Genomic DNA, 15,290 nt, shown 5'->3' on the forward strand with positions numbered 1-15,290 from the left:
CTACGTAATGTATATACTCCGCAGATAATAATGATTAGTTATTCATGTTAATAAACGAATGAATGAATTATAAATTACATAATCCCCTAGTTAGAGGTAATAAAACTGTCGGACCATTTCTTCGAGTACAGAATCTCCAGGAACCCCTCCATCGAATGGTAATGGTCAGGTGTCCTCATTTCCTACATCGCAAATCTGGTGTCCATAACTCTCGGGAGGTCTGTTTAACTGCAGCAATCCAGCAGAACCCTTGACGTCAAACCCCAGTTGGTGGTCTGCTAACATTGTTGTAGGGGGATGAATATAAGACGTCGTATGGTCTCGAAGGAGACGCAGAGTGACGCCAGGTGCGCTCAGGTGTGCCGAGAGAGCTGGCGAACAGGTTGTCTGGAGAGGGGAGCTGGAAGGTTGGGAGGGGAAACGGCGGTCAGATGCTCTGGTTGGCTGCCTTCAGAGGAAGCTCACGAACTGACGTATAGTGTCCAACATGGCTGCAATGGAACACCAGCTGTGTTGTAACAATCCTCGAGTTTAAGGAGATTCTCTTTAGTATTTCGCGTGTGTAAAGTGTGTATTCGTGTGTAAATAGATTCAGTGTAAAATACTTTCAAGACAATGTATCGTATGAACTTTTACGAGAGCACCTGTCTGAGGTGTAACCAGACGGTGTATCAGGTGGACAGGGTGGGTCCCCTTAAGGATTTCACCTTCTTCCACAGCGGATGTTTCAAGTGTGCTGTCTGCGGCACTAAACTGACTCTGAAGACCTACTACAACAATCAACACCGACAAGAAGACAAAGAGGTGTATTGTAGCAGTCATGTACCCAAGATAGGACCCGGTCACCTGGACGGGTCCGCCGTGGGTATTCGTTCAGCGCTGAACGTGCCGCGGTCTTCCAACTTCGTGAACGAGCAGATTCGCGGCAGCGGGAAGGGCACTTTTGATGCGGAGGCCCTCAACATACGTCCGCACTTAAACGGGCATTACAACAACACAAACAACAATCAGCCCCAACACCTGTACCAGCAACATCATGGAGATAACAGTTATCAATACGGCCGGTTCGATGCCAGTGCCCTGCATATTGCCCATGCCCTACGAGCTACAGAACTTCAAAAGAAGTACAGCAAAGCCAGAGAGAAACCGATAGACTATTACTTGGTAAGTGTTTCTTCCCTACTTTTTTGTCGCTGTGAAACAAGACAGAGCTTTCCCACAGATTTCTAATTTGTAAGCTTGAATGTAATTATTTATAACTTTCTATGTCATCACCGCAGTTCTGGGAACTCTATGTCAACCAACCGCTTATGATAATGAGGTATATTTTGTATAATTGTCTTAGCCCGCTGGTTTTGAAGTGGGTGGAGATCCAAAAGAAGCTTCGTAATCTGATATTCAAGAGCGAGGACGCTTCGATCTTGAAGAATGCCCTATGTAGACACCTTTAATTCGTGTAGTTGTTTGTGTTTTTTAATACGGGTTCGAAAGTTGAAACAAGCTAATTCTTGGAATTAATAAAAAATGACGTATAACCTAGTCATTTAGATTTAATCTCTTAAATACTTAACATGGTAGATGGTGAAACACTAATAAGAGAATCGTAGGGAATTACTGCGGAGATTTTAAATAAATGTACTGTAATTTCAGGAAATGACTTGGAAAAGATTAAGCGGAAAGGTCTATTATGCCGTGGAAAACATGGACAAGTATACCTGTAGAGTCTATCCATTAATTTCATGATTAAACACTTAAATAGGGATCCCATATTTACAAAATGAAAAACTACCATAGCAGTACCATATAAGGTGGGGTTATATTTCAATATTTGGGAGTTAAAGGTTATATTGCATTGGCCAGGATTATTATCATCATCATCATTAGAGGCAGTTCTTAGAGTGCTGTAGGACGTATTTTCTAAATGACATTTAATGTAATTAGCTAACTTGAAAGTTTATTTTCGATGTTAACTCAAAATTCGTTAAAATTCTCCTTACATTTAATTTCACGACATGTAGATATTGTTTCTTTTCCAATTAAACTCGGTGTTATCATTATCTTCAACATTAGCTATCCATAAGCCAGTCACAGTGCCTGACTTCATCACTCTGCAGAAAAAAGTATATCTTAGAAGAATTTTTTCGCTGTGTACCACCCCAGTCACAGAAATTACTGTTATTTACAGTATGGAGATTGGTATGGCAAATGCTAAGATTGTTCTTTTCGTTAGGCATGTGGACGCCTGTTCATTCTCCATTCTCTCTAAAATGTACAAACAAGCTACTGTTTTAGGCGTATAATTTGATTTATTCTTTGCCACCACAGTTGTCAGAATAACCTATTAGGTCACTTAATGTTGCTCGCAACCTGGGTCATAAAAATATGATTTATACAGCCAAAGCCTGCCTTCCTCTTTCGCAGCTGTCACTGGGTATTTAAGCTGAACCAGATCGGTTATAGGGTGGTAGAATGTGATCAGAATAATTTCCATACCATGAAGGATGAAAAACCATTTAGGTTTATATAATTCCGTTGTTAAGAGGTCAGCAGGTCTTCTGAACTAGCATACACCGGCTGGAGAATCTGGCCGCAAAATGACATGTAGCCTTACCCTCTATACAGACTGGAATTAATGTTCCTTAAATTACATACCATGCAGTTCCTTCCGTTAGAACACTGCTTTTTAAATATGAATCGTGTTATGCTATTATTTCAAATCAAAGTTTTAAATTTTTATTAATACCCTTTTCAATATTTATTTATACCATTTAATTAATTTCCACTTGTTAAGAGAAGTTAATGTTTTCATTTTATTAGCTGTATGTATAATACCGCTTTTAGGGCAGTTACTATTTTATTATTCAGTGTATACGGTTTATTATACGAAGTTTGAACTGAACACGTTCGACTTCTGATTGAATATGTACTGTAATAGACATATACGACATACCGCAATGATCCCTTTAAGTTGGTGTGTTACCGTGCATTGAAGTTTCCGGGTTGACTCTGACTCGATTTATAAGTGAAGTGCTATTAAAAATGTACTCAAAGAGTTATCACATGAATATTTTAAAGTGATTGCCTTAATTTTAAAATTTGTGTTATAGGCCTACGTATTTTGCCATGTTTCAAATGTAGGAGTTTAAAAAGAAATTGAATTCTCTTCGTTTTTCCTTAAACGTCAATCAACCAGTCAATCAGATATAGCCCGAAGAATAATCTTACCTCTTCACTAAATAATAATAACAGCAGTCTAACAATAACAAATAAGTCCGTGCCCAGTAGCCCATTAGGACATTGGCTGACCAATATGACAGCTGCCCATCCAGATAATATGCAGATACTGGAGTCCTGCGTGGTCAACGTGATGCCATTCTCAACCATTTTGCTTCGTATTCTTGACCGGGTACCCTGCTTCTCGTAGGCTATAAGACAGCGCCTCAGCTGGTCTCGCGAAGGTTGATGAAACCCGCTTCAGCCCTGGTCCCAAAATTAAAATTCCTGAACTGGCCGAGAACCGAAATTAAGACCTCTACCTAGAACGCAGGCACGTTACCCCTTTTTCACGAGGCTGGCACAAAGTAATAATAACTTCTTTCTTTCTTTCTTTCTTTCTTTCTTTCTTTCTTAATCCGTTTACCCTCCGGAGGTGGCTTTTCCCTCGGACTGAGGGAGGGATCCCACCTCTACCGCATCAAGGACAATGTCCTGGAGCATGAGACTTTGAGTTGGGATGATACAACTGGGGAGGAGGACCAGTAACCCGATCAGGCTGCCTCACCTGTTGTGTTGAAAAGGGGCCTTGTGGGCGATGGGAAGATTGAAAGGTATAGACAAGGAAGAAGGGCGGAAGCGGCCGTGGCCCTAAGTTAGGACCCATCCCGCCATTTGCCTGGAAAAGTGGGAAACCACGGAAAACCACTTCAGGGATGGCTGAATCGAACCCTCCTCTACTTAGTTGACTTCCCTAGGCTGAGTGGACACCGTTCCGTTCCAGCCCTGGTAAAACCTTTCAAATTTCGTTGCAGATTTGGGAATCGAACCCGGGCCTACGGAGGTGGCAGCTAATCACACCAACCACTACACCACTGAGACGGATATTATTATTATTATTATTATTATTATTATTATTATTATTATTATTATTATTATTATTATTATTATTATTATTATTATTATTACAATAGCCTGGTGCAATCCTTGTGAGGCAGACACTCCGACAAAGGTTGGTGGCATCTGCTGCGTATGCGAATTTACATATGGCTGTGGTGGAGGTTAGTGTTGTGTGAGTTGTCGCATAAAATGCCTTCAAGTGCCATTGACCTCAGCCGGGATCGAATCCACAACCTTGGGAGCAGAAGGTCAGCTACTAACTGACTGCTCCACTTTTCATAAAACTTCCGGAGATTGACTAATGATCAAGGCTAGGATTTGATGACCTGTCATCTTTCAATTCGTACACAACACACATTGCTAACTGGTACAGAAATCCTTATCATAGTTCACACAGTGTAGAAATGCTAATTTATTAGGTCTTTTTGCCATTTTGTATATTTTTAAGTCATTTTCTAATATCATACGTCATTATTTGGTCATTTTATCGGAATTTACTGGATTATTTTATACTTTTTCAGTCGTTTCCTTACATGTTTGAGGATTTTGAAGCATTCACGCGTGTAGTATTGGATATTATCGAGGATGAATACGGAGACTTGAGCATCGTCACAACGCTTTGTCAGTGTGGGGACTAAAGAAACTTTGCTCACCATCAGAATGTTGGCCGGCGGGCTAGGAGAGGTGGTGGTAAAACAGTTCTATTCACTAGATTGCGTACCAAAGGTCTGGATTACATTCCAAAACTCTTCGCAGTGCTCATATGGAGTAATAAATAATTTCGTGTGGCTATTTCTAGCCTGATGCAGCCCTTATAGGCAGACCTTCCGACAAGGGTGGGCGGCATCTCCCGTGTATAGGAAACTGCTTGTTATTGTAGTGGAGCATAGTGTTGTGTCTGAGTTGCACGGATGTTGGGGATAGCACAAATATTATTGTTTGGTTGAAGGAGCTATACCAAATGAATGGAGAGTTGCTATAGTACCCCCTGTGTTTAAAGGAAAGGGTGATGGACATAAAGCTGAAAAATACAGACCAGTAAGTTTGACATGCGTTGCGTGTAAGCTTTGGGAAGGCATTCTTTCTGATTATATTAGACATGTTTGCAAAATTAATAACTGGTTCGATAGAAGGCAGTTCGGTTTTAGGAAAGGTTATTCAACTGAAGCTCAACTTGTAGGATTCCAGCAAGATATAGCAGATATCTTGGATTCAGGAGGTCAAATGGACTGTATCGTGATTGACCTGTCTAAATCATTTGATAGGGTGGATCATGGGAGACTACTGGCAAAAATGAGTGCTATTGGACTAGATAAAAGAGTGACTGAATTGGTTGCTATATTTCTAGAAAGTAGATCTCAGAGAATTAGAGTAGGTGAAGCTTTATCTGACCCTGTAATAATTAAGAGGGGAATTCCTCAAGGCAGTATTATTGGACCTTTATGTTTTCTTATATATATGTATATATATATATATATATAAATTATATGAGTAAACAAGTGGAATCAGTAAGGCTTTTTGCGGATGATGTTATTCTGTATAGAGTAATAAATAAGTTACGAGATTGTGAGCAACTGCAACGTGACCTCGATAATGTTGTGGGATGGACAGCAGGCAATGGTATGTTGATAAACGGGGTTAAAAGTCAGGTTGTGAGTTTCACAAATAGGAAAAGTCCTCTGAGTTTTAATTAATGCGTTAATGGGTTGAAAATTCCTTTTGGGGATCATTGTAAATATCTAGGTGTTAGTATAAGGAAATATCTTCATTGGGGTAATCATATAAATGGGATTGTGAAATAAAGGGTACAGATCTCTTGCACATGGTTATGAGGGTGTTCAGGGGTTGTAGTAAAGATCTAAATGAGAGGGCATATACGTCTCTGGTAAGGTCCCAGCTAGAGTATGGTTCCAGTGTATGGGACCCTCACCAGGATTACCTGATTCAAGAACTGGAAGAAATCCAAAGAAAAGCAGCTCGATTTGTTCTGGGTGATTTCCGACAAAAGAGTAGCGTTACAAAATTGTTGCAGAGTTTCGGCTGGGAAGACTTGGGAGAAAGAAGACTAAGTGGTATGTTCCGAGCTGTCAGCGGAGAGTTGGTGTGGAATGACATTAGTAGAAGAATAAGTTTGAGTGGCGTCTTTAAAAGTAGGAAATATCACAATATGAAGATAAAGTTGGAATTCAAGAGGACAAATTGGGGCAATATTCATTTATAGGAAGGGGAGTTAGGGATTGGAATAACTTACCAAGGGAAATGTTCAATAAATTTCCAATTTCTTTGAAATCATTTACGAAAAGGTTAGGAAAACAAAAGATAGGGAATCTGCCACCTGGGCGACTGCCCTAAATGCAGATCAGTATTGATTGATTGATTGATTGATTGATTGATTGATTGAAAGACCAGTCCCCAGAGCCTAGGGAATTAACCTTTTAAGATGAAAATCTCCGACCCGGCTGAGAGTCGAAACCGGGGCTCACTGAACCAAAGAGCACTACGCTGACCATTTAGCCAAGGAGCCGGACCTCATATGGAGTGAGAAGATATGACGCTGTTGATGGTGATTCGTCCGTCAGATGGGAACGTAAAGCCTTGCACAGACCCCTATTGCTATTGGACAGAAGTAGGCTATGTGCCGGCACCGGGTTTAACCCTCTCCCTTCCTACTATAATATATCGCGTTATTCATCTCATTAACACTTCTGATGAGGTTGACGTCAGAAACGGCAGACGATCGTAAAAACTCGCTACGAAGATTCATCTCACTTCATACTTGACCCCGTAGAGGAAAGGGGCAAGGGTTGGATACACATTATTGCATTTTATGCATTTTTTTATAAATCCTTGGATACGGTCTAAGCTATTGTTGACAAAGAAGTAAAGGTTGACTGTTTACCAACTTAAGTACGGTAATAATAGGCTTTTGAGATTTTGATTCAATACTATACAATAAATTGCTCACCAAAGGAACAATTAGACATGTATTACAATTAAATAGAAATACGGCGTGATTATACAATTAAAAAGCAATTTAGTACTGACTACACAGTAATAAAGTAACAGACACTAGATAGAAAGAATTACACAGACACATTGACTGAGTGAAACTCTCAGACTGACAAATGCGCGCGGCAAGCAGGTGAATCACCATAGTGTCCATGATCTTGGCAAAAATATATACTCCTCCTACCCTATATTTACTCCTTCTTTCACCGCTTTTCCCACAACTGTGGGGTCGCGGGTGCGAACTACGTCGCACATGTGGATTTGGCCCTGTTTTACGGCCGGATGCCCTTCCTGACGCCAACCATATATGGAGGGACGAAATTACTGTTGTGTGTTTCTGTGGTGGTTGGAAGTGTAGTGTGTTGTCTGAATATGAAGAGGAAAGTGTTGGGACAAACACAAACACCCAGTTTCCGGGCCAGAAGAATAAATCACACGCGATTAAAATCCCCGACCCGGCCGGGAATCGAACCTGGGACCCTCTGAACTAAAGACCTCAATCAGCCTATGAGTCGGGCGCTACGCTAGATATATAGCATATACTACACGCTCCACTTTCGGAGGTGCATATGGTCCTGAGGTTCACTCAGCCTACACCAAAAATGAGTAGGCTACCATGTTAATTCCTGGCGGCAAAGGCGGCCGGGCGTAGAGCTAACCACTTCTTCTTTATATGTTTACCCTCCAGGGTCGGTTTTTCTCTCGGACTCAGCAAGGGATCCCACCACTTCCGCCTCAAGGGCAGTGTCCTGGAGCTTCAGACTCTGGCTCGGGGATACAACTGGGGAGGATGACCAGTACCTCGCCCAGGCGGCCTTACCTGCTATGCTGAACAGGGGCCTTGTCGGGGGATGGGAAGATTGGAAGGGATAGACAAGAAAGACGGAAGGAAGCGGCAGTGGCCTTAAGTTAAGTACCATCCCGGCATTTGCCTGGAGGAGAAGTGGGAAACCACGGAAAAACACTTCCAAGATGGCTGAGGTGGGAATTGCACCCACCTTTACTCAGCTGACCTCTCGAGGCTGAGTGGACCCTGTTCCAGCCCTCGTACCACTTTTCAAATTTCGTGGCAGAGCCGGGAATCGAACCCGGGCCTCCGGGGGTGGCAGCTAATCACACTAACCACAACACCACAGAGGCGGATAAAAAATAATCACCACAGCATATTATTACTTAAAATTACCTACTTATGTTATTTGTACTTTCAAATTTCTCAATATAAATATATTTCATTGCGTCATTTCTAGCAAAAGCACATTCAAAAGAATGGTTTTACATTTTAAGCCGAATAAGGGGAGATTGATTGATTGATTGATTGATTGATTGATTGATTGATTGATTGATTTATTTATTTATTTATTTATTTATTTATTTATTTATTTATTTATTTATTTATTTATTTATTTATTTATTTATTTATTTATTTATTTATTTATTTATTTATTTATTTATTTATTTATTTATTTATTATGTGTAGCATACGGCTTTTAGTGCCAGGAGTGTCCGAGAACCTGTTCGGCTCCCCAGTTCTGTAGCTGTATTTTTTTGGTACATCCCAACGGGGTGAGCGGTATATAAGTAGGTACGGCTGTGTGAAGTTGTTGTCTGTGGGTGTCGGTGTGATTACACGGGCTAGGGATGGAAAAGAAACAGCCGTGGCCTTGAGAAAGTTTGCCTGGATGTGAAATATGGAACAACGGGAAACCATTTCAAGAATGGCCGGTGGAGGATTCGAACTCACCTGTCTCCTGACTACAGATCTAGCAGCCATATCTGGCCGTGGTGCAAGGCATTGAGCTCGCCTTTTCTCTTAGATGGCGGAGAATTAAAATCCAAAATAGCCCCCGTGTACTTGTAGTCATTTAGCTCAATAGTGAAAAGCTTATGTTTCATTAAGTGTCTTGAGACATCGTGGTTATCAGATCCGTGTATTTCCTCACGTGTCTGTTACCCAGTGAAAGAAATATATTACTATTTGGGGATAGATTTATCTATGAGGAAGACTGTCTGGGGGAAACTGCGTACCCTCGGAAAGACTCAATCGTATCCAGACTTCGTACCTATTACATTACACCAAAATAGCGGAAATTCGACATTTTCAAAACAACGTAACAGAGAAGGTGAGTTTGATAACTGGGTGACTTCATCGCTTGCTTGTTTCAAGATGATTGTGGTTTGAATTTCGGTCAATGCAAGAGAGATTTTTCCAAAAATATCACGTCCCAGCGATATAGGGTTTAACAGACAAGGTTACCAATGAGGAGGATAGAAGAGGTAGGCCTACCCTTTCTGCGGAACGCCATCCGTTGACTGGGAGGTGGGATTTCTGGTGGGGCCATTTCTGCAGGCACGGAGAACTAGTGACCACCCTATTACTAGAGGGCGCTGTCGACGGCTTCAGTGCGAGGAGCATATCAAGTCTAGACTACATAGACCAGATCATCGGGGACCTGGGCTGTTCCTCATACCTGCACTGGATCTCCAAGAACAGGGAAGAGTGGTGGAAAAAAGCGACAACCCCTGCACTCCAATCACAAGATTGATTACTAGAAAAGAAGACGATTAATGGGGGGGAAAAAACTCCAAATAAGGCTTTACAAGCATAGACTTTTGATCAGTCTGCAAGCCTCTGTGAACAAACAACATACCTTACCCTATATTTACAACCATCATTGGTGTCGTTTTCTCCTTCTGCCGATCTTACTTTGAAATCCTTATATATCAAGATTAACTATGGTATCGTACCTATCCTTACACTTTCTTTCACCTCTATGTGTGATACGGCTGTGCCATTTAAGCAGAGTCATACAGTGAAAGCACATCACGACACATACCCGTACTAATAAAATGAGGTGTAACTGGTTATGAAATGCGTTTGCAGTGACACTTCGCTTAAAGTTAATGTATTTCCCATTAAAATGAAAGTTACGGCCGTAAATTCTGTACAACCGAGCAAGTTGCGATTGCTTAGGTGTGAGCTTGCATTCGGGAGAGGGTAGATTCGAATCTTACCGTCGACAGCCCTGAAGATGGTTTCCCGTGATTTCCCATTTTCAGATCAGGCACACGTTAATTAAGTTCATGGCCGCTTCCTTCCCAGTCTTCGCTGAAAAAACCTGTCTGAGTTCGTGCTTCGTTAAACCACTAAAACCAGGGCTTTGGCCTACCAAGCGACCGCTGCTCAGCCCGAAGGCCTGCAGATTACGAGGTGTCGTGTGGTCAGCACGACGAATCCTCTCGGCCGTTATTCTTGGCTTACTAGACCGGGGCCGTTATCTCACCGTCAGATAGCTCCTCAATTGTAATCACGTAGGCTGAGTGGACCTCGAACCAGCCCTCAGATCCACGTAAAAATCCCTGACTTGGCCGGGAATCAAACCCTAGGCCTCCGGGTAAGAGATAGGCACGCTACCCCTATACCACGGGGCCGGCTAACGTTAAAATGCTAGGAAAGAATCTATAAGTACTCCATTACGAAATAATAATAATATTAATAATAATATATAAACATCCTTTCTAACTACCGGTACTAATGATCTAACTAGATATGGAAATATAGACATTTTGTTTCGCAGGGGTTCCTCAATATGCAGGAAGTAAAAGAAAAAAGAGTAATAGTAGTAGTTCCATCTCCATGCTGTAAGCAATGTGCGGAGAGCGTTCCGACCTCTTCCCTGGAGCCCCCCGCCCCAAATTGTTAATAACTAGAAAATCCCACCGTCGTCGGCTGCCCTGAGAATGGTTTTCTCTGGTTTCCTATTTTCATTTCAGGCAAATGCCAGGACAGTTCACATTCCTCTTCTTCCACCATCATTCATTTAATTACATTAGCTATTCAACTGCGGTTGGAGTCAGAAGGGCATCCGACCGTAAAACATGCCATATAATTTCATCTCACCTCAAACGCGGTAGACGTTGTCTGAGATTTGAAGGGTATTTTAGTAAGTGACTTATCTAGGATATGTCTCAGAAGCCTCCAACTTTTTGAAGTAGCCTATAAACCGTAGGCTTCGAGAGTGCTGGACTCCGTTGAAGCACACTCGTTCTCTGGAAGCGGACGATCAACTTGACAGTACGCGTGCTGCCTGTTGGTATGGGTAACAGGAAACATGTCTTCACTGTATTCTCTTTCTTTCTTAATCCGTTTACCCTCCAGGATTGGCATTTTTCCTTCGGACTCAGCGAGGGATCCCACCTCTACCGCCTCAAGGATTGTGTCCTGGAGCGTGAGACTTTGGGTCGAAGATAGAACTGGGAAGGAGGACCAGTACTTCGCCCAGGCGGCCTCACTCGCTATGCTGAACAGGGACATAGTGGGGAAATAGGAAGATTGGGAGGGATAGACAAGGAAGAGGGAAGGAAGCGGTCGTGGCCTTACGTTAGGTACCATCCCGGCATTTGCCTGGAGGAGAAGTGGGAATCCACGGAAAACCACTTTCAGGATGGCTGAGGTGGGAATTGAACACCCATCTACTCAGTTGACCTCGTGAGGCTAAGTAGACTCCGTTCCAGCCCTGCTACAACTTTTCAAATTTCGTGGCAGAGCCGAGAATCGAACCCCGGCCTCCGGGGTTGGCAGCTAATCACACTAACCACTGCACCACAGAGGCGGTTCGCTATATTTCCGATACTTCATTTCGTTCACTAATTTTAGACATAATGCGCTAAGGATCTAGTCACAACACTTGCTCATACACTTCTTTACATCCTGGAACTAACATCTTGTGGGGGACGAAGTTCGGCGAGCCTGAAATAGTTTCTACTTACTTGTTTCAGTCTCCTTTGTATTACTTACGTGTTCGAACGGACGTATTGTTTTCCTACTCCGACGGTCTTTTACGACTTTCTTCAATCAAGATTCCCATTCTTCGAGACATTGCATCTCTTACAATTTCGCTCAAAAGTGTTTAATTGTCAACAAATATTTGGCATTTTGTGTATGGTCGTAGTATATTACCGGATTTTGCAAAATGATAGCTGTTGTGACCAAAACTTAGCGTTTGTAAACAAATAAAGTAAGTTTAGTAGGTGCTTTGTTTTTAATCTTTTAAATATGTTTTGGGAAAAAAGTTGGTAGTAAAAAGTTACTTCCTATAAACGAATATTTGCCCCGATTTGTCCTCTTGAATTCCAACTTACCGGGCGAGTTTCTTTGGTCTCCCATTTTCACACCAGGCAAATACTGGGGCTGTACCTTAATTAAGGCCATGGCCGCTTTCTTCCGACTCCTAGACCTTTCCTATCACATCGTCGCCATAAGACCTATCTGTGTCGGTGCGACGCAAAGCCAATTGTAAAAAAAAAAAAAAAAAAAATGGAATTCCAACTTTTTTCTTCATATTGTGATCTTTCCTACTTTTAAAGACACCACTCAAACTTATTCGTCTACTATTCTCATTCCATGCCATCTCCCCGCTGACAGCTCGGAACATACCAGTTAGTCGAGCAGCTCGTGTCCTTTCTCCCAAGTCTTCCCAGCCCAAACTATGCAGCATTTTTGTAATGCTATTCTTTTGTCGGAAATCACACAGAAAAACCGAGCTGCTTTTCTTAGGATTTTTTCCAGTTCTTGAATCAAGTAATGCTGGCGAGAGTCCCATACACTGGAACCATACTCTAGTTGGATTCTTGCCGGATATTTCTATGCCCTCTACTTTACATCCTTACTACAACCCCTAAATACTCTCATAGCCATGTGCAGAGGTCTGAACCCTTTATTTACAATCCCATTTATGTGATTACCCCAATGAAGATCTTTCCTTATATTAACACCTAGGTACTTACAATGATCCCCATAAGGAACTTTCACCCCATCAACGCAGTAATTAAAACCGAGGAGGACTTTTCCTCATTTCCACAGGATCTATCCTATATGGCCACTCAAGTGTGATATGTGTATCATGAAATCTCTGCAGCACCTGCTTTTAAATCTCTGTCCGCGGCAGGTGAGGCTGGCCCGTTAGGAATGTGTCGCGGTCGCTCGGCCGGTCAGGCCGCAGGCTAAAGATTGCAGCGCGATGAATGGCTGTGTGGAGCTGTGTGTACATGGGCCACTCGGGTCAGGCTAGCCGCGATCCTCTATCACTGTAGACGGAGGTTCACCGCCACTTCTCAGAAGACTTCTGAGCTAGGCTCTAGGTCTAGGAAGCCAAGAATAATGGCCAAGAGGATTCGTAGCACTGACCACCTGTCACCTCGTGATCTGGAGGCCTTCAGGCTGAGTAGCAATCGCTTGGAATGAAGTTTCTATCAAGAGAGGTTGGCCAACAGAGTACTGATTCTACAAGAAAAATGAAAAACCGCCTGGTTGACTTACACAGGTGCACAAGAACTTAGCAGAAATAGATGTCAGAGATATAGGACAATAACATTTAGGGCAAAAGGGCCGAGCTGAGTGTCTCAGACGGTTGAGGTGCTGGTCTTTTGACTCCAGCTTGAGAGGTTCAATCCTGGCTCAGTCCGGTGGTATTTGAAGGTGCTCAAATACGTCAACCTCGTGACGGTAGATATACTGGCACGTAAAAGAACACCCGCGGGACTAAATTCTGGCACCTCGGCGTCTCAGAAACTGTCAAAAGTAGTTCATGGGACGAAAATAAATATTATTATTATTATTATTATTATTATTATTATTATTATTATTATTATTATTATTATTATGGTCCGACTCATTGGCTGAATGGTCAGCATTGAGGCCCTCGATTCAGAGGGTCCCGGATGCGATTCCCGGTTAGGTGCCATCCCGGCATTTGCCTGGAGAAGAAGTGCGAAACCTCGGAAAACCACTTCGAGGATGGCTGTGGTGGGAATCGAACCTACTCTTACTCATTGACCTCCCGAGGCTGAGTGGACCTCGTTCCAGCCTTCGTACCAATTTTCAAATTTCGTGGCAGAGCCGGGAATCGAACCCGAGCCTCATCATTTCATCCTCATTATGACGCGCAGGTCGCCTACGGGTGTCAAATCGAAAGACCTGCACCTAACGAGCCGAACATGTCCTCGGACACTCCCGGCACTAAAAGCCATACGCCATTTCATTTTTTACTTAAACACAATAATTACGAGTTACTCAGGAATTGATATTACTCAAAATTCACATGAGCTTGCAATGTCTTCTTGAAGCAACCAACATTCGCTTGGAGAAAGCCTTTAAGACTGCTGCATGTAATAATGCACCCCAATTTTCAGTCCCCCAATTTACGAACGAATACCATTGGATTACTTTATATCAACTTAAAGTCATCCTCATTACTTTACTTCTATGCAAGAACACTTTAAGTAAATAATTATGACTGTTCAAGGACTAAGCAGTGAATGATTGAATTCTAGCAACTTGTTGTTGGTGAAACATGATTGTGAATGAAGTTCTTCACACCAGATGACCAAGTGTCTGAGCTATCAAAAGCTTTGCTCCCTTGCGTAATACTATAAGAAAGACTTTTCAATCCCGGATAGCGACAGCTGGTAAATTGTTACTTTGCAATAGATTCTTCTAATTATGCTACCATGTATTCTAGCTTTTCACATCAGACTCTTTCCAATGACGGAACTCCGCAGATAAGGTGTTAATTTCAGTTTCTCCTTCGCTGTGTTTATTACAAAGGGGTCGATGGGGGATTGTGAGATGGGATTTCCAAGGCTGGTCCGTAGCTCTACAACTCTGCATTCAGACCGACAAACCGAGCAGAGGAGGGGTAGCTACCGCTATACTGTGGTTATACGCCTCTACATTCGGGAGATGAAGAGAGGCTGGTCCCCGCCGTCGGCTGTCCGAGAATTGTTTTCCGTGTTTTTCCATTCTCCAGCACTAAGGCGAATGGTGGGACAGTTCCTAGTATGTAAAAAATCGCCTCCAACCCCCCACCTTAATCACAAATCTCCTGCGCAACAAATCTCCTGGCCTGAGAGACGGCGTCAGCGTGTAAAGAGACCCGCTTCCCGCTTCAGGGAAGGAATGAAAACATTGCATTAGTATTATTACAAAGGGTTCTTGTGATATAGCCTACGAGTTTGAATTAAGCTGTTCTGTATTGATGATCTGCGCAACAAGTGGACCAAGTCAGTTCTCCACTCCTCCGTGGGAGATAGGCTACAGTAAAATAAGGGCCTTGGCCTTGCCAACGGAGATAGGGTTGCCATACCACTAACATAAAAATTTAGGACATTTT

General features: G+C 42.5%; 1 protein-coding gene across 1 annotated transcript in view; it reads left to right on the plus strand.

Moving 5' to 3' along the window:
• Positions 1-381: 381 nt before the first annotated feature.
• Hil (Hillarin) overlaps positions 382-15,290 on the plus strand; it is a 422,790-nt gene continuing 407,881 nt past the window's right edge. The window contains exon 1 of the mRNA XM_067147077.2: positions 382-1,164. Coding sequence (XP_067003178.1) covers positions 616-1,164 — 549 coding nt within the window. The 5' untranslated portion in view covers positions 382-615. The remainder of the gene's footprint in view (positions 1,165-15,290) is intronic.

The sequence above is a fragment of the Anabrus simplex genome, chromosome 5 (genome assembly GCF_040414725.1).
Source record: "Anabrus simplex isolate iqAnaSimp1 chromosome 5, ASM4041472v1, whole genome shotgun sequence".
NCBI classification, from domain to species: domain Eukaryota; kingdom Metazoa; phylum Arthropoda; class Insecta; order Orthoptera; family Tettigoniidae; genus Anabrus; species Anabrus simplex.